The sequence below is a fragment of the Colius striatus genome, chromosome 4 (assembly GCF_028858725.1).
Source record: "Colius striatus isolate bColStr4 chromosome 4, bColStr4.1.hap1, whole genome shotgun sequence".
Lineage (NCBI taxonomy): Eukaryota > Metazoa > Chordata > Aves > Coliiformes > Coliidae > Colius > Colius striatus.
In genome coordinates, this window is record NC_084762.1 from 47,508,963 (window position 1) to 47,534,745 (window position 25,783).

The following is a 25,783-nucleotide window of genomic DNA, read 5'->3' on the forward strand; positions in this document are numbered from 1 at the left end:
CAGTAATTACTTTAGGAACCTCCACTGGGTTTTCAAAGCATAACCTTCTTCCACAGTACATGTGTTAGCTCTTCCACATCAGAACACCTGTAGGCTCACTTGTGCTGCTACTGGACATTACCAGGGTACAGTTATAGCATCTCTGTATTTTGATCTCTACTTCATACACATTTCATTATGACATAATATCATCTTAGTGGAAGTATACAATAAATAAAAATGTATTGAAATCTGTTGAAACTTCATTATTGACACATTTGTTTATTTCAGTATTTATGTAGCATTCAAAGAATTTTAAAAAATCCTTAATGGGTATTACAGCATACAAAATTTCAAACACTCATTTTTAAAAATGCATGAAAAGTAATAGCTCAAGTCAATAATAACAAAAATTAATAATTAGAAGTTTCTTTGAATTGCTTGCATTATCAGATCTTTGAATAGTCAGAGAGGCCTGGAGAGGCCAGAGAAACTGCCTTAGAAGATTCTCATGAAGTTCAGCAAGAGGAAATGCCAAGTCCTGCACTTGGGGAGGAACAGCCCCAGGTAACCAGCACATGCTGGGACAGCCAGGCAGACAGGAGGTGACAAGAAGGACCTTGGGTCTTGGTAGAGAACAAAGTGACCGTGAGCCAGCAATGCACCCTCACAGCAAAGGCAGCCAACAGCACCTTGGGCTGCATTAAGCAGAGTATTGCCAGCAGGTCAAGGGAGGTGATCCTTCTCCTCTACTCAGCACTGGTGAGGCCACACCTGCAGTGCTGTGTCCAGTTCTGAAGTCCACTACAAGACAGACAGGGGTTTTAACTCCTTACCAGTGAGGCACTTCATTGTTAAGGGAAAAAAAACAACCAAAACCACACATAGGACTTTCCTCTGGTGCACAATACGGACACTTTTTTTTTTTTTTGGTAATTAAATAAGGAAGTGGAAGTTTACCTGAGGAACAAGTACTAAATAGATCTACCTGAGGAAAAAGTACTAAATAGATGTACACAATTCACTAGTTTCAGGCAGGAACACTGAAAGCCGACTTTCAGGCCAATGCTAATAGTGCTACATGTATCTATCTCTAAGGAAGTACACAAAAGATCCCTCTGCCTAGTTTAAGTTAATCACTTTCATTTATTTCACTGTCCAGAAAACAGAAAACTGCAATTTAGTACTTCATGTTTAAAGTAGACAAGCCAATGTAGACAGTTGAGACACTTCACTTAAGAATTTTCATTACATTGTTAGACTAGAAAAAGTACATAAACTGACATATGAGCCTGAGCACAAGGCATTTGATTCATCACCCATTCTTGTTGCCAGCATGATACAATTCTACAGAGACCATTACTTCTTAATATCTTGTAATACTTATAAAGAGCTTTTACAAATTTAGTTTAAATACATCGCCTTTCACAAATATTTTTTTTTAACCCAGTAAAGAGCTAAGAGCTTAACTCAATAAAGATTTAAAACCTCAATAAGGAGATCTTAGAACTCCAAGGCAAGATTATTGGCAGTAGTATGATTATTGCTTTCATTTTGGCCTTTTTTTTAAAAGAGTTATTTCATGTGTAGCTGCAAAATTCCCTCATATCACATTCCACGTGGTTACATACATATGTGTGCATGTACTTGCATTCTGTTCAAATGTCAACTGTTCAGCATTTTTTGGACAAACTTCTACAGTATACACTTACTATATGACTCAAATTATGAATTAATATCAGTATCTCAATACACATTACTACACACACACACATATATATATATATATCTCAAAGTATGCACTGCCACTAACACCAGAATCCACAGATCTCTCAACATTGTTAATATCCATACTAGTACTGAAGGAAGCCTCAGGTGCAAGTCTACAGACAAGTATACATATAAATAGTAATGCTCTTTCACAGACACATTTTTTTTTCGCTGTAATATTTAATTTTACACCTGAAACATCTCTTAAAATAAACTACAATAAAATGCAGTGCAATTCACCTGTGAAATCAATTCATATACAGCAAGCACGCAAGAGTACTGTCAACATCTAATGTACATATGATTCAGAGATCCTACAGGCCTCCATCTTCTGCCAAAACTCAGAGCAAGTCACAGCTCCTTCACACCAGAGCCTCTCTCTGTCCACTAGTTAGATGCAGGAATCTAGGATCATAGATCTTTTCTGAATGACACCTATTCAAGACTTGAATGTCATCAAGTGATTGGACTTGGTGATCTTAACAGCCTTTTCCAAATAAAATGATTCTATTATTTTAACACAGTATTTAAGGTCAAAAAACACAGAAAGTTCTCACTGTCTGAAGATGCATTCCAGACAATTTATTTCAGTGGCGTTTTTCTTCCCCTCCAAACTCAAGACTTCTAACACTTTGGGCCCATTGCTACAAGAGACTGAGGTGCTGGACTGTGTCCACAGAAGGGCAACAAAGCTGGTGAAGGGTCTAGAGCTCAAGTCTGATGAGGAGCAGCTGAGGGAATTGGAATTGTTTAGTGTAAGAAAAGCAGGTTGAGGAAAGATGTGATCACTCTCTACGACCACCAGAAATGAGACTATTAAGGAGGTTTGTAGCAAGCTAGGAGTTGGTCTCTTCTCCCACATAACAATTGACAGGACAAGAGGAAATGGCCTCAAGATGCGCCAGAGAAGGTTTGTGATTGGATATCAGGAAAAAATTCTTCATTTAAAAAGTTACCAAGCACTAGAACAGGCTACCCAGGGAAGTGGTGGAGTCACCATGCCCAGAGGTAATTAAAAGACATGTAGATGTGGCACTTAGTGACATAGTTGTGTGGCAGATGTGGCAGTGCTAAGCTAATAGCTGGACTTGATCTTACAGGTCTTCTGCAACCTAAATGATTCCATTATTCTATACTAGAACATTAATTTAAATGCACTAGGATACTTTATTGTGGTTTACTGTGGTTAATTTTATCAATTTAGTATCAGAATTAATTCCATGTAATATTACATCTTCAAGAGCTATCTGATGAGAGAGCAGCATCTTCAAGGAAGACAAAGAATATGTATTTGTTATGGTTTGTGAGGAACGACTTTTGCTTGCTAACAGGAGAAGAGGGCTGCAGTTCAGTCCTGGTAAAGAGTCCTCAGACTTTCCCCTGGCTTTTGGGGTTTGGACCCACCTTCAGCCCAGCCAGGCCAATCCAGCACCTTGGCCATCACTATTTAAGGACGGGAATTTGAAATGTGTGGGAAGAGGTGGAAGGGACGGACAAGATGGAAGCAATCTTGTGGACCCGATAGTCAGGAAAAGACAGAAGTGATGCTGGGCCAGAGACATCCTCGCAGCCCGCGACAAGAAGTGGAGACCCCATGACAGAGGGGATGAGAGCTGGAGACTCTGGGTCAGAAGGAGTGAGCAGTTTAGACCCCGACCTGGAGAAGATGAAATGGGGCTTCAGAGGCACATCGGAGCACCCTGTGCAGGGTTGCCTGGTGTGTGAGACCCCGAGCTGGAGCAAGGGAGGATGGTGAAGAGCAATTCTCAGGAGTGAGATAAGCGGAAAGCAGCATCAGGAAAGGACTGACTGCACCTCCATTCCCTGCCCCCGGCACTGCTTATGAGCGGTGAGGAGATAATGACACTGGGCTCAGGGCTCTGAGCCTGACAAGAGAGAAGGGGTGAGGGAAAAGTGATCTCAAAGAGCTGATTGTGCTTCCATCATTCACCCTACTCTGGATTATTTTTCCTTTGGATATTTCTGTTTGTTATGCTTTAGTTGGAAGCAGATGAAATTAAGTTCCTTTTTCTTCCCCAAGCTGAGTAGCCTGGTCTGTTTTGTCCAGGACCATAAACAGCAATTAAGCCCTCTCTGTCTGGGAGGCAATTAAGCCCTCACAGCTCAGAGGTCTGTGATACTTGTCTAATCATGGTCTTTTGTCCACAATGGGCCTAAACTGCAACAATATTTCAGTAAAATTTATTCAGAAACAGGTAAAATAGTTTGACAAGTTCCAGAAGATGTGTAACAGCTGCAAAAGCTGACTGCTATTAAATCAAATTACATTATTTCATTTCACAGCAAGTGAGAACTCTGGATACTTGCAGCTTAATTTCCTTAAAACAGGTTCACATGTGTGGGTTTCATGAACTACAAAATATCTTTATCAAATGCAGCACATTCTGACACAATTAGAACACTTCTTATAAAAGACTAAAACAGTTCTGTAACTATCTGGAGGACTACACAGATTCTTGATATTTTAATACACGGAAAATAAGAGATGGTGTAGTTCAGGTTTAAATGATCTATTCAAGCCATATTTGTCTCACTAGGATTAAATAAAGCCTAAGTGTAGATTCTTTATAGTGAAACTGTATTAAATGTGTTGAACACAGATACACATAAAGTATATATATTTAAATAGTGTTAAAAGAAGAGGGGTACTAGTAGTTAAACTGAATGATGTTTATCACCATGGAAACAGCACTCCACAGCAACTTCAGCACCTGGCATTATGAAATGCCTCATAGGTCTAGAGATCCCAGCAACTGCACATGGAGATGAGCAGTCAACCTGACAAACAGGAGGACACTACTATCCACAGAAATACCTCATGGGGCGAAAAAAGTGACCTCACATCCTGTCAAGCTCTCAAAGTTATCACAGTCACCAAAAACAGAAGGCAAGCCCTGTTCCCTCACCTGAAATGTACAGTATCTACACCTTTCTTGGTTATCCTGAGAGGACAGATTCTTCCACAGGCAGCCCATTCAGATCTACCACTTCTGGTTTAGAAGGCTAAGGTTTTCATTTTAAAAAGACATAACTACCAATTTAGATCAATGCAAACCTAAATTTTTCTCACATGAAATTAAAACATGATAAAAAATTATACTATGGATGCAAATACTGGTAAGTAACTTCAGTAAAATGGTACACAAGACAGACAAGAGATATGAAATAATAAAGAGAAACTGTTGCAATCCCAGCTCAAAAGACTTAAGATTTTGGACAGCAGCCTGCAAGGAATCAGGTAAAGGCTTTAATGAAAAAAAGCAACTGCCGAACTCCATTAAGAAATAGAGGTATTTAGCAAAGGAAACAGAATCCCTTCCACATCTGTTGCTTGGGAAATTGCTGTCTGCCTCACAGACTTTTTCCAGCCAGATTTTTTTCCAGGCAGGTATCCATGAAGCTAGACTTCAGGAAGTAAGCTTTAGTCAGTTGGACAGGATGACAGTTAGCAAGACACCAATAGATCTCCTAACTTAATGCATTATGGCTAAAGTAAACTTCTCACATCAATAGTTTAAATGGCTGCCTCTAACTGCCCCACTATATCTATGTTCGAAAATGTTATCTCTGCTATGAAAAGAGAAAAAGAGAAAAAAAGAAAAAACCCAACATAACATTACCAGAAAAGTTTGCAACACAATAAGTAAGTGAAAAGGTATCTTAAGTTTTCTACAAAGCAAAAATATCTCATCGGTCATACAGTATCTGTTGTCACCTGACCTGGCTTACGTTTGCTGAAAACAAAACTGTGTGTTAACTACAGATATAAACAATAAACTATGAAACTATAAAAAGTCAAGTTCTATCTGTAGCCTTAACTCAGTCTCTGAAAATCAGAGTAGCTCAATTAACTATGATATAGGCAAGATTCTCCAAAAACCTATATCGAAGAACAAAAAATCCTTCTTATTACTTGTAATACCATCTAGTGCACAGAAAAGAAAACAGCAACTGATGACAGAGGACAGACAAACTGAAAGACAAGTAAGTACTTCATTTTTTAAACTGAGGGTAGACAATTAACTTTCCAAGAGAAAGTGAGAACATCATATTTTTTTCCAGCACTGTGGAAACACTACATAAAATCTCCCCTACTCCATCGCCAAAATGGAAATTCTTCCTGAGAACTCTAGAACAAAGTCAAAACACTATTTCAATAATAGGTAAATAGTCATGATAGAAGTCCAAAAATGAAGGTTATGAAAGAATTATACTAAAAACACTTCGTAAAAATGGAAATAATAATTTGTAAAACTATAGGTCTGTCTTCAGCATTACATGCAACAATTTGCAAATAAAAAGGGGAAGTTGAGCAAAACTGAAGCAGGGTATCAACTCTGAGAAGCTTCTCTGATTGTGCAATCTCCTGTCAGAGCTCTAGCTACACATTTCTGCAATAAACATTCCATCACAAGCAATCACACGTCAAACAGACATTTGAAATATGCAACTAAACAAGAACTTAACACTACTTAAGAATTTGTGCATCATTATGCAGTTTCATTATGCAAACCCTACCAAAGCCCATGAACTTCTTTTTCACATATTAAAAGAAAAAATTCACTTTCATTAAAACAGAACTTTTGGGTCAAGAAATACTTCAGCAGTATAGTAGTGGTTTTGCCTAGGCCAGGGGTGGCTTCTTTAAACAAAGAGTTGCCAGAAACTCCCAGCCAAACCCAGCACAAGTATTCAAAATCAATCTCTTCTAAGCAGTCTTTTTACCCCTTCTGATACTTTACAACAGTCATGACGGACATCTTGAATGCTTTGGACTGCATGTAAAAAAAGAGAGGTGTAAATACTAAGTAAAAAACCTACATGAAAACATGATTTCATATTCACGTACTGAAATGACAGAACCAAAGCTGTCCATGGAAACTTTTTCCAATGTCAAGCTTCTCCCATCATTATCAGTAAGGATTTCATAACATGTAACACTGGAACACTACAAATCAGTTTACCTGGGACTTTCAAATTCATTATTTCAAGTCTAAAAGAGAGAAGTCTCAAACTCATTAGTAGGATCCCACACTCTTTAATTTCAAAAGTGCCCAGAGATGCTGTGATCTATTAGGCTTGCAAGTTCAAATTCAAATAAGTTTTTCTATCTTCCTTTCAGGCCACAAGATTCCAGCTTCAGGAAAACTGAAGTCATTGACTTCATATACTAAAATATGTCCCAGCATTTCCAATACAGTTGCTCAAGTGTGAGACACAGACAGCAGAACTTCATAAAGTAGTGGTATTCAACTTTTAGAACACTGAGTACTTTCACCAAGCTTATCTACCTCTATCATAAGGATGAAAAATACTAAAATGCCGAGAAATAATTTAAAAACAACTCTTCCAGCAACTTTTTTAGCTGCATTGGTATGAAAGAGTAAGTCTGCTCTTTCCTAATACCGTTCCTCCTACATAACACTTCAGAACTTGAGAAAAACATTCCCCATCCAAAGTGGATGCAGAAGATTGATATATGTCCTCTGAAGGCATGATTTTCTTTTGGATGCAGAAGAGGGGAGAAAACAAATCTTAGCCTAAGAGGAAAGAGAGCCAGGGCTGTCTGGACCATTGCCACTACCATGGAATCTTGTCAAAGTCTCTCCTGCCTGTCCTTACAAGGGAGCAAGGCTGAGCTTGGGCTGATTAACTTAATCTCTACAGGAGACGAGGGCGAGTCATATTTTTGTCATACCATAAAAGTCTGCCATTAAACAAATTGGAGCACAACATTACTTTTTCTGTTACTCTGTCCCACAGACCATTTTGAGTGCCTGTCCTTTAGTTTTGCAGAGAGCACAACTCATGCAAATATGTTTTCTAAAAAAAAAACCAAAAGCTAATGAAAGGCTATGTTTGACTTGCATTTGTGTTATGAAAGCATTTATCCAGCATCCAACTGAAAAAAAAAAAAACAAAAGCCATAAAAAAGCACTACTTTCTTGGAAATCTACATGAACTAAAGGACCAAAGATACCTAGCATGTATATATAACCAGTGGTTCAAAAGCTATGTTCAGCCAGGTCAAGTCATACCTGCTACTTCTCGTTTACTTAAACTCTGTATTTATAAAACATCTAGTAAAGCAGGTTTCCAATTTCTAAATACTACAAAATATCAACAAGTTATATTCCAGAACAGAAAGAGTAGCAGTATCATCTCAAGTATTCAGAGTTACACTTTTATCAGACATCCTTTCCAGACTTTACTTTCCAGAAGTTCCTGCCAGATCACAGAGACGATTTCTGAAGAACTACATAAATACATGCATGTAAACAGTCATTTTGGAAACACACACTTGTTACCAACCATTATTTATTCAGTTATTTTATAACTGAACATACTTACTAGCCTCAGAGACTTCTGGTCTTCAAACAAAAAGCACTGGCATTGAAGTAAACTGTTATTAAAGTTAACTAGACTGAATTACAGATAAGCAATTTGATTTAGACATTGAGAAAAACAACCACTTGGCCTTGAAAGGGTGTAACAGCACAAAATGCATGTGTGTGCACACAGAATCATAGAATGGTAGGAGTTGGAAGGGACCTTTAGAGATCTAGTCTAATCCCCCTGCAGAAGTAGGTTCACCTAGATCAGGTCGCATAGGAACATGTCCAGACATACACTTACACATCCCAACCAAACAACTCTTAATCAAAAAACCTAAGCTATCACTTCTACTTTGATTCACATTTTTAAAATTGTTTGCTTGTTGGGAGAAATAAGGACCAAAAACTGCAACTTTTGCACTTGAAAAATTACAAGTAGTTCATGACATAAAGCTCTACACTTAAGACAAAGTCCTCAGAAAAGCCAAGCAATGCAGCACTTCATCTAATACTATCATGCAAAACACTCAAAAAGCCCTCAGTTCAGTCAAGATCCTACATTGTATGACTCTGAGAAATTAAAAAAATATCTGTCTTCTCTCACCACTGTAGCTCAACTTTAAGTTCATATCACGTTTAAATACCTAAAGCTTTCTTTCTTTCTGGCTCCTTGTAATTTGTGTTTAAGGATAAGTTAACTGGTACTTTCTTAACAATTTTGTCCCTTTATGTATCTATCAATAAAATCATGACATGACAAATATCAACACTTACATATAATCTTTCCTCATTGAAAAACCTCTTAATCCATTTATTCTCTGGAAGACAGGATGACACTTAGTCCAGTTTAACAGATTCATTTCAAAGACAATTTTTATAAATGAGAATGGAGGTTGAAAGACAACTATATCACTCCTGATTATCACTGACTATACCTCTTTTTTGTACATATTGCTTTAAGGAACTAAAAACACAGAAGATTAAGACCAAATCAAACACATCTATGAATAAAGAAGTTATTCCTTCTACAAATCAATGTGGAAGTTCATGGCTGCCCAGGTGATAAAAGCAAGAAAATCCAGAAAAAGAGTTGAGTGGAGTAGTTCTAAATTGTCACATACTGTTTCTATGTAAAGGCTAATCTTAAGAAACAAAAATCATCTAAATATCCTACAGTCTGACTTACTCTGGTTCCAAACACTGTTTAGTATTGTGAGCATATCAAAAACATATTTTCATTTTTAACTACCAAAATGCCAAAGCCTTTAATAAGTATAGCAGAACCAGATTTAAGAACAGCAAACCCAATAAGACAACATAATTGCTTACATTTCTTATCCCATTCTCAGAATAAATTTGCTGCTTTCTGTAAAAAAGGAATGTCCTGCCTTTAAGCGTCTGACATGATAAATGCGGCTTAGATCTTCAGTGCTGTCAGGTATGAACTGTATTCTGAATTAGCTGGAATACAAACAGAAAGATGATGGCAAAAGATAGCCTGATTTAACCTCTTTTCCTTGCCACACCACAGTAACAATGCTTGTCCATTTGGTACAGCAGATATTGGAGCAGCTACTTTCTTTAAAAGTGAATGGAGGATGCCAACAGACTTACATAACTGCAACCAAGAAAAGACTAAAAGCACGAGCTGGAATTTGATTTGCTCTCTCCACTGATTTTTCCTGATGTATTTTTATTTAATCTAATACATCTGCTATTAATCACAGTAGCTGTCCATTCACCCCAAAAAACCCAAAACATAAAAGGAAGGTACATTTTAAAAGTACTTGTGTTTGTAGCACAAAGGCGGTACCTATATAAGATGCTGATTTACAAAACAGACAAGATGCTGTTGCAGCAAGACTGTGGCCTCACTCTAGATGGACACTGACCTGGGGATTGTTGCTATAGATGATCCTAAATCAGAAACAGCATGGTCAGCAACACCAGGGAAGCAATTATGCCCCTGTACTGGATGCTGGTGAGGCCACACCTCAAGTATTGTGTTTAATTTTGGACTCCTCACTACAAGTAGGACACTGAGGTGCTAGAGCATGTCCAGAGACAGGCAACAAAGCTGGTGAAGGATCTAGAGCACAAGTCTGATGAGGGGCAGCTGAGGGAACCGGGGTTGTTTAGCCTGGAGAAGAGGAGGTTGAGGGGAGACATGAACACTCTCTAAAACTACCTGAAAGGAGGTTGTAGTGAAGTGGAGGTCAGTCTGTTCTCCCAAGTAACTAGTGATAGGAAACGACAAAATGGACTCAAGTTGAACCAGGGGAGATTTAGATTGGATATTAGGAAGAACTTTTTCAGTGAAAAAGTTATTAACACAGGAGCAGGCTGCCCAGGTTAATGGTGGAGTCCTCCTCCCTGGAGATATTTAAAAGACCCATAGATGAGGCCCTGAGGGACACAATTTAGTGGTGGGCTTCGTTAGGTTAGTTGTTAGACTCAAAGAACTTTTATAACAAAAACAATTCAATGATTCTAACATTTATCTGATTGTAAAAGTGAAAATATAAAATGAATCTCTAGTACTTCAAGTTTTATTACAGGATAATAATCTGTTTTTAAAAATGCTTGAAATGAGAGCATGGTACAGAGGGGTTTTTTTAGTTCTTAGGAATTATCATCAGAAAGACATCAGATTCAATCAACCACTTCAGTTATCTTTTGAAAGCATATTGATACATGCACTTGAGGTCATGTTTTTTTCTGCCAAATAAACTGCATATCTTAATGCAGTAAAACCTAACTGTTGCTTGGCTACAGTTGACTGTATATGGCAACAATCTTTCACAATCCAAATTATTATATTATTGCCATACTCATGAAAGACTCAGATCCCATTTACTGAAAATTTTATTCTATGCTAATTCTTAATTTGAAGGGTTACATACTAACTGAACAACATGAAGCAATCATGAGACAAAATCTACTGAGTTTGTAAAAACTCCTACTAGCTCCTAATCATTTTGCAAGTTTAGAAGAGCTTTTTTATAGTCTAAATCATTAGAACTTGCTGGTTTACATTTTGGGAACTTCTCTTTTCCTTCTTCTAGGTAGAGTTTATCTTCACTTGAAAAGTATTAAACACCCCCAGGAGAAAAAGTTAACTCTACAAGAGCTGCTTTTCCTATTGTTTTTTTCTTCACCCCCAGATTTAAAGATCCTAGGTCTGTTTCTTTGTTTTCATTCTGAGTAGAATTGGTGCTACAAGGCAAATGACATGAACATCAAGCACCGATATTGTATCCAATATACTGTCACCTCGGAAAATGGGACTTAGACAGCTACTTGTACATATAGCACATATAATTATAGTGTGCTTAACTAGAAGTGCTGCGATCACATTGTTCACAGACTGATTCAAGAACTTCACAGATGGTTGGAAACTAAAGCCAGAAAAAGACAAAGGGAAATATACTTATATTGAATCAAAGTAATTTTTAAGCTCATGTACTAATATGCACTAATACACAGAGAAACTTATTTTCTTAAAGACAGTATCTTGCAGTCGTAGTCTATACTCAGACAAAGTAGGTTCCCCTATTTATCTGTGGGAACATCCGTATGAAAATACAACTCAACTCAAAATACTTCCGAATCCGAAAGCAATGGCTTATATTAAAATAGCACAGTTTAACACTCCGTCTTCATTGGTATGTTACAAACAGACTCACACTTTTCTTTCATCTTTGTTTGAAAAGTCTTCTTGTGGAGGGTTTTTTTTGGTCATTGATATTTGCTGCACATATGCATGAAGTTTGACATCTATTTTCCAAATACACTATGGTACTACTAGTGAAATTCTCCGAACTCTTAAAATGACTACAAAGAGTAGGTTGCCTCCACATCAAACTTGCAAATCAAGGCAGAAGAGGGGGAAAAATTTAAAAAAAAAAAAAAAGAAAAAAAAGAGTACTTCCTTATGTTAGATGCAGGAAATCGAAAATCATAAAGTCTGACAAAAAGCATGAAGAAATCAGCAAGCCCTGACTTAAGTCATCGTAGGCCAAACAAATTCATCTTCAATCATAATCTTCCTTTCTCTGACCATTTTCCAAATATCTAATTTGTCTCTAACCTGTACTTAGAGACAAACAGGACTTCTTTCTACACAAAAAGCATTTCTGGTGGAGTTCTTGTGCCCTATTACCACTTCATATGTAAAATCTGGTTTGTGTTCTGCAGTTAGGAATACTCACAAGCAGGAAAGGACAATATCACCACCTGACACTGCAGTGACGCTCCCTATTTGTTGCAATTTCATTTACAAAGAAGAAAAGAGAATAACATATGACACACTAACTTTGATCTCAACTCCTGTCTTTTCAGGTGAGATTTGATTAGTATTCAAACAAGAGAAATTATTTAAATTCAATTATTGACTTTCCACAACAAAGTCAAATGGACAAACAGTTCTTTTTTAAAAACTGTTAAGAATTGAGTAATTTATGGTAGGCAAATACTCACTGCATGAGTTAACTCTTAAACTCAAGAGTCCACTAACAGACAGGATTGGCATTACGGACAAAATTACTTCTTTTGTGTAGTGGGTTTGTGTGGTCAGGTTTTGGTAGTGAAGGGCTACAGTTGCAGCTTCTTTCAAAAAAAAAAAAAAAAAAAAAGAGCTGCCAGAAGCTTATCCTGTATCTGACAAGGCCAGTGCCATTCGGCTCTAAGACGCACCTGACACTGACCAACACTGAGCCAATTAGTGACTGAGGCAACACCTCTGTGATTAACATATTTGAAAAGTAGAAGTTGCTCAGCAGAGGTAAAACTGTAGCAGAAGGGACGTGTTTTAAGATTCTGTTTATATTTCTCACTTCACTACTCTGTTATTCGTTAAGAAAAATCAAACTGTTTGTCCCTAAGTTGAGTCTGTTTTGCCCATGATGATAATTACTGAGTGATTTCCCTGTCCCTACTTCAACTTGAGCCCCTTTGCTATATTTCTTTCTCCCTTGTCCAGTTGAGGAAGGGAAGTGATAGAATGACTTGGTGGGCATCTGGCACCCAGTCAGAGTTAAAATTTTGTCATCTGCCCAATTAGTCACTCTTCTTCCTATCAGAACGTGACTACTGCTTTTGCAGTAGAAGTGAAACAGAAATTAACTGATGTGAACAGTGAAAAACATGACATCTTGAAAACAGACATCCTCTTCCTGTATCAAAAAATTAAGTCATTCTTGTATTTTGCAGAGCTGTGGACACAAGTATCTCACCCAACTTCAGCATGAGCTCTTTTGGTTAACACTGCTTTCATTTTTTCTAGACAAAGAAGAAGAGGCATAACTAGTAAAACTAAAGCTCTAGGATGGATAAGCTGCACTTCATTATACCTGAAAACCATTTGTTTATCATGATGCAATTGCAAGGCAAGCAAGACATACAGGGGATTATCTAATGTTAAGCATAGGCTTTAGCAAAAAGTTGCAAGCTACTTGTTAAAAAAAACAAGAGATTGAGTCTTTTTACATTGTTATTAAAAAGGTTATGCTGATTCCAACTCCTCTGAGAAAATTCATCTATTTTGTGAAAACATCAGATCATTTTCTGAAAGTAATTATTCAAAAGCTTTGCTAACCCATCACTGCATGAGATTTTTTTTTAATTAAATACTCTTCTTTCCCAGGAACCATACTAGAAACTATTATTTATATTAAGGTGAAGTTGATCTGACTCCCTTTTTTGAGAGGAGTTAAAGAGGTTGTCATAACCAAAAGAAAAGCTAAGGTCAAGACAAACATAGCCATTCCAACTCTTCTCTGCTGCTAGACAAAATTGAATTGTACTGAAGGTATAAGTTTACGTAGGAATCATTTACAGTTGCAGTCCTAGAACTGAAGCAGCTCCAGCAGCACCAGGATCATAACACTCTAATTTTTCCTTTAAAATCTTTGATTGCGCTACTACCATTGAAAACAGCATTATGTATGCATCACATTAAGGAGGACAAAAGTTTTGTTATGAGAACCTGATGGCATCTTGGGACAGAAAAGAAACAGTAGGAGAAAACTTGAAAGAATCCTCTAATCTTACACTCATGCAGAATTAAAAGCAAGATAGACTCTTTTAGTCCTTTCCTTACTCCAGCACAATCTGCCAAGTGGAATCAATGAACAACTCTGAGGGTGCAAGTTAGCTGATACAAGACCTTCTGTGTTACAACTCCATTCTTTAGACAGTCCCAGAATTTTCCTGCATACAGTCTTCCTAATAAGAGTCTTCACAGCTTGTTTCGGAACCACACTGTGACTAGTTCTGAAGATTTCTCCATCTGTCTGATTTCACAAGCCAAAAGCATCTCCGAACACTTTAAGGTCATGCTACATCCAGACCTCATAGGCCAGAGTATGAGAAAGGCTAAAAATAGCCATGAGTATTTAAAAAAGAGAAGACAAAAGCCCTTCCAGGAAGCACACTAATCTATTCTCTACAGAAAGAGTCTAGCTCCTCCATGATCTCTCCAATTCCAAATTCAGTGTACTGATAAAAATACAAACCCCCATAAGCAAATAATCAACCCAACAAAACACCCAGTCACATCAATAGTTCAGCTTTCACTCGGGAGGTCCTAATGGGCATTTTATTTCCATCATCATCTTTGCTCTACTAGTATTGGCAACAATAGTCTCTCTTTCAAAAGCTCTGACAATTGTTGCCAATACTATCAGAGCAAAAACTTCAAGTCCTAATAAGTCTACCGTTTGGCTGGCAACATTTTTCGCTTTGCATTCCTCCAAGAGGAGTATATGGCAGGTAGTAGCAGGTTTGAAAGGTCCCAAGACCACCACAAACTGTATCACTGGTATGTTGGCAACTGTTAGCTCAATTGCCAATGAGCTTAGTAGTAACTGGAGTTTAAGGAGGAGGACAGCAGTTCACAGATGTATTAGAGCAATAAACAAACTGCTAAGTAGATTGAAGTGGCAAAAGAACTTTTTCTCTTTGCAAAGGGAGAGTAAATTCTCTCAGCTTAATACTGACAGGATTCTTTGTGTACCTATAATCAAAGCTACTTTCTAAGAACAGATTAGTATAACACACTGGTATAATATGATTTCAGAACAAAGAAGGACTCATGAAGAAATTCTACGATTCCACCTCTAACACTGACAACAGTGCACAACATCAAGACAAAATTGCAAGGTACCAGTATAATTTCTATTTTCAGCTATGGCTTCATGTCCTGCCTGGTACTGTTCTGCACAACCTGGCATCTTTGAAAAGCCACAGGACAAGGATAACCAGCACAAACTGACCGTACTGCCTTCAGTCTCACTCCTCCCTGAAGTGTCTTCCCCATCCAATCCTCCTCTATCATCACATACATGGATAAGTTTTCATCTCTCTTAAATACCTTAAACAGAGAGCCACTCCACACTTGTAGTCAAAGGTGCTCCTAGATTTCAGTGATAGAATTAATATGCTGAACTTTCTCATCCACACTCCAGAAAGACAGTGCTTACTGACACTTTGCACTTAGCTTATACCACTGGCAGTCTCACCTCTCTTTTCACATCTGTCTCAGAGATGGGTTTCTGCCCCATCAGTATCAAAAAGTTTTCTACACTTCCATGCCAGTAACGAAGTCTCACCAGGCCTCCCTCACGGCCTGTCAGGAGAATGGTGTCACACCTAGATAAAGTGAAAACACAATACTGCCAAGGTTCAGAATCACAAAAAACTGAAGTGGCACTCTGGAGTGCAAACTGGACATCGGAGCAAGTCACTCCTTCTTTTACACTCCAACAGAAAAATTTTACAAAATCTGTTTCAGGTGCAGCCACAAGTTAAACTTAATGAACTTACCAAATCACAGCAACTGCCTCCTCAGATATGAACTCTTACGCTTAAAATCTCAAATCTACAATTGCCTCCCTGCAGAAAGTTCCTCTGGTGATCTGTGGCAGAAGACTTTCAGAAAATTATTTCAGCTACAAAGAGGTTTACTCATCCAGTTAATACGACCAAAACACTGAGAACTCTGAAAATAAATGCAAAGTGAGTATTGATGACTTTTTAGCCTTGCTGAATTTTATTCTCACTATGAAGAGCTGCTGGGAAGAGGAAACTTACAGGTTGCCCAGAGAGGTACTCAAATTTAACACCTTTGAGATACTCAAAAGCCATCCTGGGATACCTGCTCTAGGTAGCTCTGCCAGAAAAGGCAAAGTTAGAAAACAATGACCTCCAGAGGTCCCTTTCAGCCTCAATGATTCTGTGAAATAATGATTGTTTGTACTAAACTAAATATTACTTGGACTATACACACAGTATTAAATATTTAAAAGGTAGATTTCCAAATTATCTTCCAAAGTAACAAATTTAGAGAGAAGAAACAAATTTTTGAGTTTTCTTTAGAAGCTTCTAATCAAAAATGGACATAAAATAAAGAACTTGTTTATATTTCAAGGTGTCCATTTTCTTGGAATAGTAAGCATAGCATCATCTATCAGTGGCCAGTCAGTATGAGATGAATGCCATGACCATCCTTCCTTCACATTGTCCCATTTGAAATAACCCTCACAGCTATAACACAAGTTCTATATATCCATATCCTCGAAAATGTAATTTCCCCAACCACAAAAAAGGGAAAAAAATTCTAGCTGAAACCTCCAAATGTCAGAAGATGATTCTGGCCTCCGTTTCTTTGGTAAGTGCATTCCAGACAACATACTTAATTTTATTTAGTCAAGGCTCTTTTTTTTTTTTTGCCATTATTAATTTGCTGCCTCCAGAGAAATAGTATTTTCATACTAATCTGTGACTACATAGGAAAACAGCCCTCTTGCATGAATGCATTTTATATGTACATATCTAACATCAGCAGCCTTTATTAGAAAGTATCAGTTTTCCTCTGAATATATTCATACCTTCGAATTTAATACATCTGAATACACTGCATCACTACTTGAATACTATATAGCCTTTTAGAGGAGGAAAAAAAAAAAAGACATAATTACTCAATATTTGCAAAACTAATAGAAACACACAAGCTAGAAATTCATTTCGGTAGTTCCAACCAGCAGCCCAAAATAAAGTTTTATCTTGCATAGTGTTTCCAACAAGGGGTTTCTAAGAATTGAGTCTTTACATCAATTTCATGCAACTGAAAAAACACTAAGAAAACTTTCAGATATTTCTCAACTCTTTAATAAAGAAACAGAAAAGTGAACACATATAAGAAGTTTAAGAGGGAAAGTTGAAATAAAGAAATCAGCATTTGTTTTTAGATTAGGACTTATTAATAAAGAGATACTGTGTACTGTCCCTATGACAGTTTGTATTGTATAAATATTGACAGGGAGTGGCAATCTTTCAGTGAGTTAAAACCAATCCCTTGCAAGATTTTGACTATCAGAATAGACTTTGACCTGTGCTGCAGTTAGAAGCTGGTACTGGTCCTGTGCTGGTTCTCCCCTAGCAACATGGGTAGGTAACTGGACCAAGCAATGGCTGCTTGTCTAGACAGTCTCTAGATTTCTGTAAATAAAGACACACCACAGCATGTTACACTCAGTAGATGTTGTCTGGATATCCATCAATACGAAAAGGTCCAAGAAGAAACCTGGCTACAGGTTACACTACAGCAGATCCAATCATCTCAGAAGAGCAAAATGCTATGTATAAGAAAAGTTCAAAACCATTTTTCTTCATGAAGATGCAGTTTCAGCTCTCATTCAAGCACTGTTAATCAGGGTGTTTACTTCAGGAGATGACTGAGAAAGGTAAAAAATTGTATTATTTGCATTTGTATTAAATGAGCTATAACTGGGTGTTGTCTGCATAGTGCTTCCAGTATTACCAATGTTGTCTCATCACCCTTCTGGCATTATTGCTGCTTGACTGACTGGACAAATTAACTCAGAGATAGAAGAGTTTTCAACCTTCTCTAGTTTTGTTCTCAAAGAAGGAAGTTCAGTTTTTCCCATATCTCCATCTCCATTTGGAACTGCAATTTCTTGATGACAAAGACATTTCAATAAATAGCATCAAGCATCATCCACCAAAAAAAAAAAAAAAATACAGAAGTTTAGCTACAAGTTTTGGGACTTCTCAAATTCAAGATAAACATCCTGTATCAAGAGAAACAGTTGAGTATGTCTTGGCAAAAGACCTAAAAAGCTCTTTAATTTTATGTAGTACTAAAGTGTGCCCCAGGTAATTCTGCTAACAGCAACTGTGAAGCTACCAATATCATCTGCTCACAGTGCTTCTAAATATTAGGTTCTCAATGAGTGAGTACTGAAGTTATCATTGTCCTCAAAGTCAAAGATTTACAGACCAACAGGTTGATTTTCAATTTATCCAATAACCAAATTCCAGGTGTTTCCTTCTTCCTTCCCGCCACCAACAAAAAAAATAAAATGCTCTTTGGTTGCTAGGGAAGAGAACATTGTTTACAAGTAGTTTTACTTGATAAGAGCATTTATAATCAACTAAAGGGTTTTGGTAAGGTTTTTTATTCCTCTTGTTGAAAAGTGTCAACATTCACTTTGTATTATTCTTCTCGATTAAAACCTTTCACAAGAAAAAAGAAACAATTATGTTCCTACAGCCATACAGTTTTATAAGCAGAAGAACTGGCTAGGTTAACCGTTACTCTTGTATAAACCCTACCACACGTTGTGAATAAAATGCTAACATTTTGACAGTCCCACTATCTCTACTCTTAACTTTCTAGAAGCTTATGTAATATTAAAAAACTCTTCCAAGAGGTGCAATCTTAAATGAGAATCCATTAAGTTACTGCATTTCCAAAGCCAACTTATAGTTGTATTTTACCTCTAACATACCAAGTAATATATTTTTATGATTAATTTCACATCAACCTATGTATTTCATAATTCTTAGTGATGAGCACATAATATCAACCTGCAGTTAGATTTCTGCATATAAAGCGTGGATACGGCAACTTGAAGACACAGAATTATATTTCCAAGTCAGACAGAAGTCTTACTTAAGATCTAACAAGAGAACCACAGAATGGTTTGGGTTTGAACAGATCTTTAATGATCATCTGGTTCCAATCCCCACAGCCATGTGCAATGACACCTTTCACAAGATGAGGTTGTTAAAAGCCCTGCCCAAAATGACCTTGAATGTTTCCAGAAATGGGGCATCTACCACCTCTCTGGACAACACCTCTTCTAATGCCTCACAAGTCTCACTTTAAAAACTTCCTCCTCATGTCCAATCTAAATCTATTCTCTTTCAGTTTAAAGCCATTGCCCCTTGTCTTCTCACCGCAGACCCTGGTAAAAAGTCTCTCTCTGTCAGAAGAGAGACATTCAGATATGTCTCCAAATATTTCCAAGTCCTTTTGTGCAGGGCTGCTCTCAATCCATTCAACACCCAATCTGTACTGTTACTGGTGGCTGTCATAATCCTTGTCCTTGTCCTAAAGAATGGTAAAAACATCACCATTGGCTATAGCTCCATGGAAACATTTCCCTTTACTTTGAAGCACCTCCAGACAACTTACAGCATCCTGAAGCTGACAAGGTGCAAATGTTCAAACTCTGATTTTTCAATGTGTGAGCTTCATTTGCAAGCAAGCTACCTGGATACCAGGTTTCTCTAGCTCAGATTCGAGCACTCAGATTCTAAAAGCATAGTAAATGTGGTTTCAGCGAAGGCAAATTTTCAACAGTGGGTTTGGTAGATAAGAATTTCTGAAGTAAAGATGCTTTTGAGTTCCACTCTTTACTTAAAAAAAAAAAAAAAAAAAAATCTTTACCAAATCTCTTTATACAAAGTCTTCAGAACTGCTTTCTAACAAGCTAAGCAGAAGAAAAAAAATAAATAAAACAAAAAAATCCAACACAGTGACAATAGATATTTAGAACTCCAAATCCCAAAGATGATATCATCTCATCTTTTCCTATGCGAGACAGATGAACATGAATTCATCCAGCTGAATATGAAAGGGACCTAAAACCAACAAGTGAATCATGTGCTGTACCTGTGTAATTTTAGTGAAAAAAAAATGGAAACCTCTTGAGAAAACAGAATTGTCATAAGCAGCGTTTACTGCTGGCAGTTAATTTGAAGCCAAACTGCCAAAAGAGTGAAACTTTTGACACCTTTGAAGATTAAGACTATCAAGAACCTGAATTTTTAAAAATTAACTACTCAAGTAATTGACTAGGACTTGAATAACTGAGTTACTGAAGTGTCTACATAAAACATGAAAAGACTCTTTGTGAGTTTTCATGAAAACTTCCTAGTTATCTTTTAATCAAAAGCAAAAGCAGCTTCAGATCAAGATGTGCCCTATCTGTTAATTCACTCATTGCTCCCCATTACCCAAAAACTCAAAGTCCATCAATCCCAAGGATTTAGTAAGAAATGAAAAGGAGTAAAAAATTTGGTTTTACTCCAAAACTGTTGCAGAAATAAGCTCATTGAATACTATATCTGACTGCTTAATATGATTAATGAGACACTAAGCTCAAGTTAATAGCCGGTTACTTATATTGCCTTTGGCTCTACTTACCACACCTATGGTATTCCAACACTATCTCATCATTGCACACCTTGGAGTGTGACTACCTACCTAACAATGTTATTGGATCTTTTTAGGACTCCTAGTACCTGATATGTTGAGAAAAACCACTACATTACGCTGTGACACGCTTCACGCAGAACTTAAGAGCTTTGGCTTCCTTGTGACTCACCAAAAAAGACAGCCTATCTGTGATTTGCCAGCCTAGCACTAAACCAGGCACAGGCAAGCCCCAAAGAAACAAATAAATTTAGTTACACACAGTTGCAACTTAGTTTTCTTACTCTGTTTTTATTACAGTTGCAAAAGAAAACACAGGAAAAATAAGTACATCTCTCTCCTGCACCTCAGCTTTATGAATTTCCTTCCTGCAGCATGTAAATTGAAGTTATTTAGTCCTCAGTGTCTTTTCCGCCTGCTCTGTTGTCAGCGCTCTTCTCCCACACCTTCCTGAAACGGTAACACGCCTTCCTTTGTAACAGTCCCGCCCCCCCATCTTCTTTTCTTAGCGTTTTCATCCCACTTCACATAAAATTCAGCCTTTCTACCGTACAGAACCTATCTTACAATGTTTATAAAAACAAAATGAATCGTTACATCGTTAAAGGTAATTCTATGCCCGACTTTTAATGTACAGGGAGTACAAACTGATTGGGAAGAAGAGTAAGAACAGAAATAAAGCTGAAGAGAATCTTAGGAGAAACCAAGGGCACTGCTGAGACTTTTTTTCACGCAGCCAAAAAAAAAAAAAAAAACCACGTTTTTCCTCAATCTAAAGAAATTCCAGCATTTTAAGCCAACACATATAGAATATCAGATGCTGAATTTAAAGTGTCTGCATATCAGTCATTCATACATTACAACTCAGACACATACAACTAACACCTTTGCTCAGGAAAAGTGAAAGTAATTATAAATAACATCAATTCACAACTCTAATCAAAGGAAAACAGAGTTTTGGATTTTAAAGGTTTTATAACAAAGGAATTTTTATGTATGTAGTCCAGTCATAATGACATACATTTATTTTCTTTTTAGGTGCACTAGGCCTAGAACCTGACAAGTTTCCATCTTTAAACAGGGGCTACGGGAAGGGGAATGGAATGTTCATCTTGGAAGATATTTTAAGTACAGATCAATTACACCTACACCTAAGCATTTCTTCCTTAAAAAAAAAAATCTATCCACATAGATTACACCACAGATCTGATATACAAATAGCACCCTGGGCCAAGAATGATGCTCATAGTGTGAATCATCACATTAAGAATTGGTATAAAATAATGTAACTCTTCAGAAACTGTTAAGATACTTAGGATACTTTTCCTACAGAAAAAAGCTCAAGAACCTACTGCTGTCTGAAAATTGACACTTTAAAGGACAGTCTAAAGATCTGAGATGCAACCATAATATTCTAGCATAACATTATACAAGCATTACAGGAAGCATCCCAACAAGTTCATTCCCAGACTGCAGCTTAGCTGCAAGTCATAATTAAGTGAAAAGAGACGAGTACTTCAACTGATTAAAAGGTGACAGAATACAGCTAAAAATAATATCAACTGCATGTTTGATACCTGCAACCTCCTTACTATCGCTGTAGGAAGGTCCCCATAGTATGGCCAGTTTTAAAGCACATTCTAGCAAGTTGAGTCACAGTTAAGGTAAAATCTTGGATTCTTGATTGGACCTATAGTCATGACATTTATCAATAGAAGTCAGGTGTAAAGATGTCAGATTTGACAGCAGTCTTGAGTTATCAAAACGGACACCATATATCCTAAGCATGAGAGCTCCTCTCATTAGCTGGATTCTAAGATGAAAGATAAGTAAACTACATCAAAATAAGTAAGTTAACTGGAAAAGGCAGTGCTATTTTCCACTGCAGCAGCAACATTCACAAAGCTCTGCTTTTATTCATGAGTGTAGATTTGGTCTGTCAACACTTCAGAAGCTCACAAACCAGTAACAAGCTAAATAGAGTACACAATATCACGAACTTGTACAGATTTTTTCATTAGATTCTTTACACCTCTCCATCACCTTACGCTCAAGTGAACCTTCTGCTAAGAGTCATGCAGCAGATGAGTACTAAGAGCTTTCTCCACCTGCAAGTTTCCTTTTCCTCCCCCCAAAAACCAAATGTCAGAGTTCATACCCTGACAAACTCAATTTACTTCTCCTGACAGCAGAAAGCCAGAAAAAAAAAATGCACTAAAGAACTTTATCACTTGCTACAAAGAAAATACAGTATCCACTTCAGCAACACAGCAAAAATACAGTTTGCTACTATTTAAGTGCATCTCCAGGCACATCTAAATACTCAGCTACATCCCAAATAAATCGGCTGAATTTGGTAAACACTTCCTTGAGGTACTTTTTATAATCAGAACTAAAATATCATCCACATCTGTCAAGCAACTATCAAATTATGTTGGTTTATATGTCAAGACAGGTTTCTTTCAAGTTTGCTTTCTTAAGATGCAATTCTAACTAACACTGATAGCACTGGAGAGATACATTCAAGTATCAGGTATCTTCCAGCAGGGACACAAAAAGCAACTAGCCCCTCTATCCTAGGCCTGGCACACCAACTAGTTTAAAATGCATTATAAAACTCTGTCGTGACTACTTCTATATCTGTAAAGGTATATTAATCTTAGAGGTTAATCTTTGATCTTACAGGTCACTATTTTACAGCACTTGCAAACATCTATGCTAAGCAGGCTGATGTGAGTGCTGCAGTCCCTAACCAAAACACGAGGACTTCCCTCTCAAAAAACAACAGAAAAGCTGTTAAAGGGGGGATTGGTATATCAACGCTATTTACAGTCTTCTGCCCACGCACAGGACCGGCATTCTGGAACTAAGCCACGGTACAAAGCGTCCATCGCCCCTTCCTTCGGACAGCCGGTGAAGAAAAGAAAGGTGCACGAAGGGAGTGAGATGACAAATCAAAGGCAGGACTGGGCGAGCGCCTCCGTGGCACGAAAGCCGCTCTCCCTGCCCAGGGACATTCACGCATCCTCAGCTCAACGCCGAGTAAACAAAACACTAGTGCGGTGTTAAGCAGGGTGGTGACTCAGCCGGGAGTGAGAGATTCGGTCCCACAGGGTAAGAAATTCGGGAAGAAGGCATGGGGGGCCCATCGGCGCTACCTACTCACCAGCAGACAGTCCACGTTCACTTCGGATTTGGGGTCCTTTAAAGTCACGTCGATTTTTTCGAACCGAGACTCAAAACTTTCTCCCGTCGACATGTTTCTGGAGATTAAATGTTTTCCTTATTCCAGAGCAAAGTAAATTTTAAAATAATGAAAAAGTTAAAAAAATACAAAAAAAACCAACCCACACCACCAAAAAAAAAACAGGAACAAGCGAGCACAAAAGAGAAACCACACAGCCTATACCAGGCGGAGGAGCGCTTCCTGCAAAATCCCTTCAATCACAGAAGTCTCTGAGGCGAGTCCCCCACGCTGCCCCGCCAAGGGGGGAGAAAACCGACGGAGAGTTCGCTGCCGGGGGGACGGGGCTGCTTCTCCCCCCTCTTCTGCGCGCACGCACGCACTTTCCTGGGCAGCTCACAGCTCTGCGGCAGCAGGTTTCCTCTCCCTCCCTCCTCTACTCGGGCCCCAGCGTCTCGGCAACCTCATTTTCCCAGCTGGGGAAGCCGCCCTGGGAGCCAGCGTAGCGGTTCCTCCTCCTCGACCTGCGGGAGCGGCGGCGGGTCGGTGCCAGGTTCCGAAAAGAAGCTTTCTTTCCGCAAAACCAGAAGAAAAAACACCCACAGTTGTTTTTTTTTTTCTTTTAAGCCTGCAGTCACAACAAGAAGGCAAAAAAAATGAGAGGAATTAAAAAAAATTAATAAAAGTAGGAAAGTCAATCCTCCCGGCGCCGTGGGGCTAGTCCTTCCACGGGCACAGGGAGAGGGAGCCCGGGGCGCGCCGGAGGGGAGGCTGCCGCTCTCCCTCGGCTGTGCCGCGCCGTGCTCTGCGTGCTGCGGGCAGAGAGCGCGGGGCTGCCAGCTGCGCGCACAGGCCGCCCCGGCCCTTGCTGAAACTCGGGGACGAGTCACTTCAACGGCAGAGCGACGGCAATAGCATCTTTCTTCGCCTCTCCTCCTCTTCGCTGAGCGGCCGCCGGCAGCTCCTCGTTGCCTCCCGCCACTGCCAACGCTGGCTCCGTTGTGTCCCCCCAACAACCCGCGTTCCTTCACCTCACGTATGGGACGACAGTCTGGACCACTTCAGAACCGACCCGAGGTTGCACCGTGAGAGGGAGGAGGGAAGGAGGTGGATTAAGGGGAGGGGAGAGCGTAAAGTCCGGCCGCGGCGGCTGTAAGGAAACCTGGGAAAGACACCAACATGTCCGCCTTCCTGTTTGAACAGTCAGGGGAGGGGGGGAAGGCTGTGACTGAGGCGCAGGGCGCATGCGCGGAGGGAACTGCTCCGGTACGGGCAGGGAGGAGGAGGAGGAGGAGGCAGAGGCAGCGGTGGCAGAAGGTATGCGCGCGAGGCGGGGGCGCGCGGCCGGCCGCCTCCCCACCGCTCCCCTCTCACCCGCCGCGCCGCCGTCGGAGGGGGCGCGCGCGCGCCGTGCCCGCCAGGGCCCGTGAAGGAAAGGGCGGGAGGGGCCGCCGCGGCGGGACGGCGGGAGCGAGTGGGCGGCAAGCGGCCGCGGCGGGACCGGGGCTTGCTGGAAAGGGCCGCGGCTCCGGTGAGGGCGGGGCGCGTCTGACAGCCAGGCGACGGACCACAGCGTGCCCCTGGTACCTGCTGTCTCTGCCTGCCGCCACCCCCATGGTGGTTCCGGCGGGAGCTGCGCGCAGGCGGAGGTACGCGCGGAGCCGGCAGGCCGACCTCCCGCTGGGGAAAGCTGCCGTTCAGGGCGGGCATCGCCGGTGGCGGTCGGTGATTTGCCGAGGGAGGTCGTTGCCCGCTATACGCCTGCCCCGGCTCCCTGAAGGCGTCTAGAAGCTGCCCGCTCCTTCCTCTGCGGGCCTGGCTCTGCCGTCAGGCGGACGAGCGCGAAACACAACACGGCCCTCTGCACGCTGCTGGGGGGAGACAGGTGCCTGCAAGGGTCACCCCTCTCGGCGAGCTTCAGGAGTCTCCATCCTTGGAGATTTTCAGAAGCCGCTGGACATGGCCCCGAGC

At 39.5% G+C, this 25,783-nt stretch overlaps 1 protein-coding gene across 3 annotated transcripts in view; it reads right to left on the bottom strand.

Moving 5' to 3' along the window:
• ROCK1 (Rho associated coiled-coil containing protein kinase 1) overlaps positions 1 to 25,007 on the bottom strand; it is an 84,341-nt gene extending 59,334 nt beyond the window's left edge. The window contains exons 1-2 of one of the 3 annotated variants that reach the window (XM_061994658.1): positions 24,844 to 25,007; positions 23,795 to 24,440 (exon numbers count right to left, since the gene is read on the bottom strand). In XM_061994658.1, coding sequence (XP_061850642.1) covers positions 23,795 to 23,887 — 93 coding nt within the window. In that variant the 5' untranslated portion in view covers positions 23,888 to 24,440; positions 24,844 to 25,007. Of the gene's footprint in view, positions 1 to 23,794 lie in introns of all 3 variants that reach the window. The other 2 variants (XM_061994659.1, XM_010198023.2) reach the window with 2 other exon arrangements.
• Positions 25,008 to 25,783: the final 776 nt, after the last annotated feature.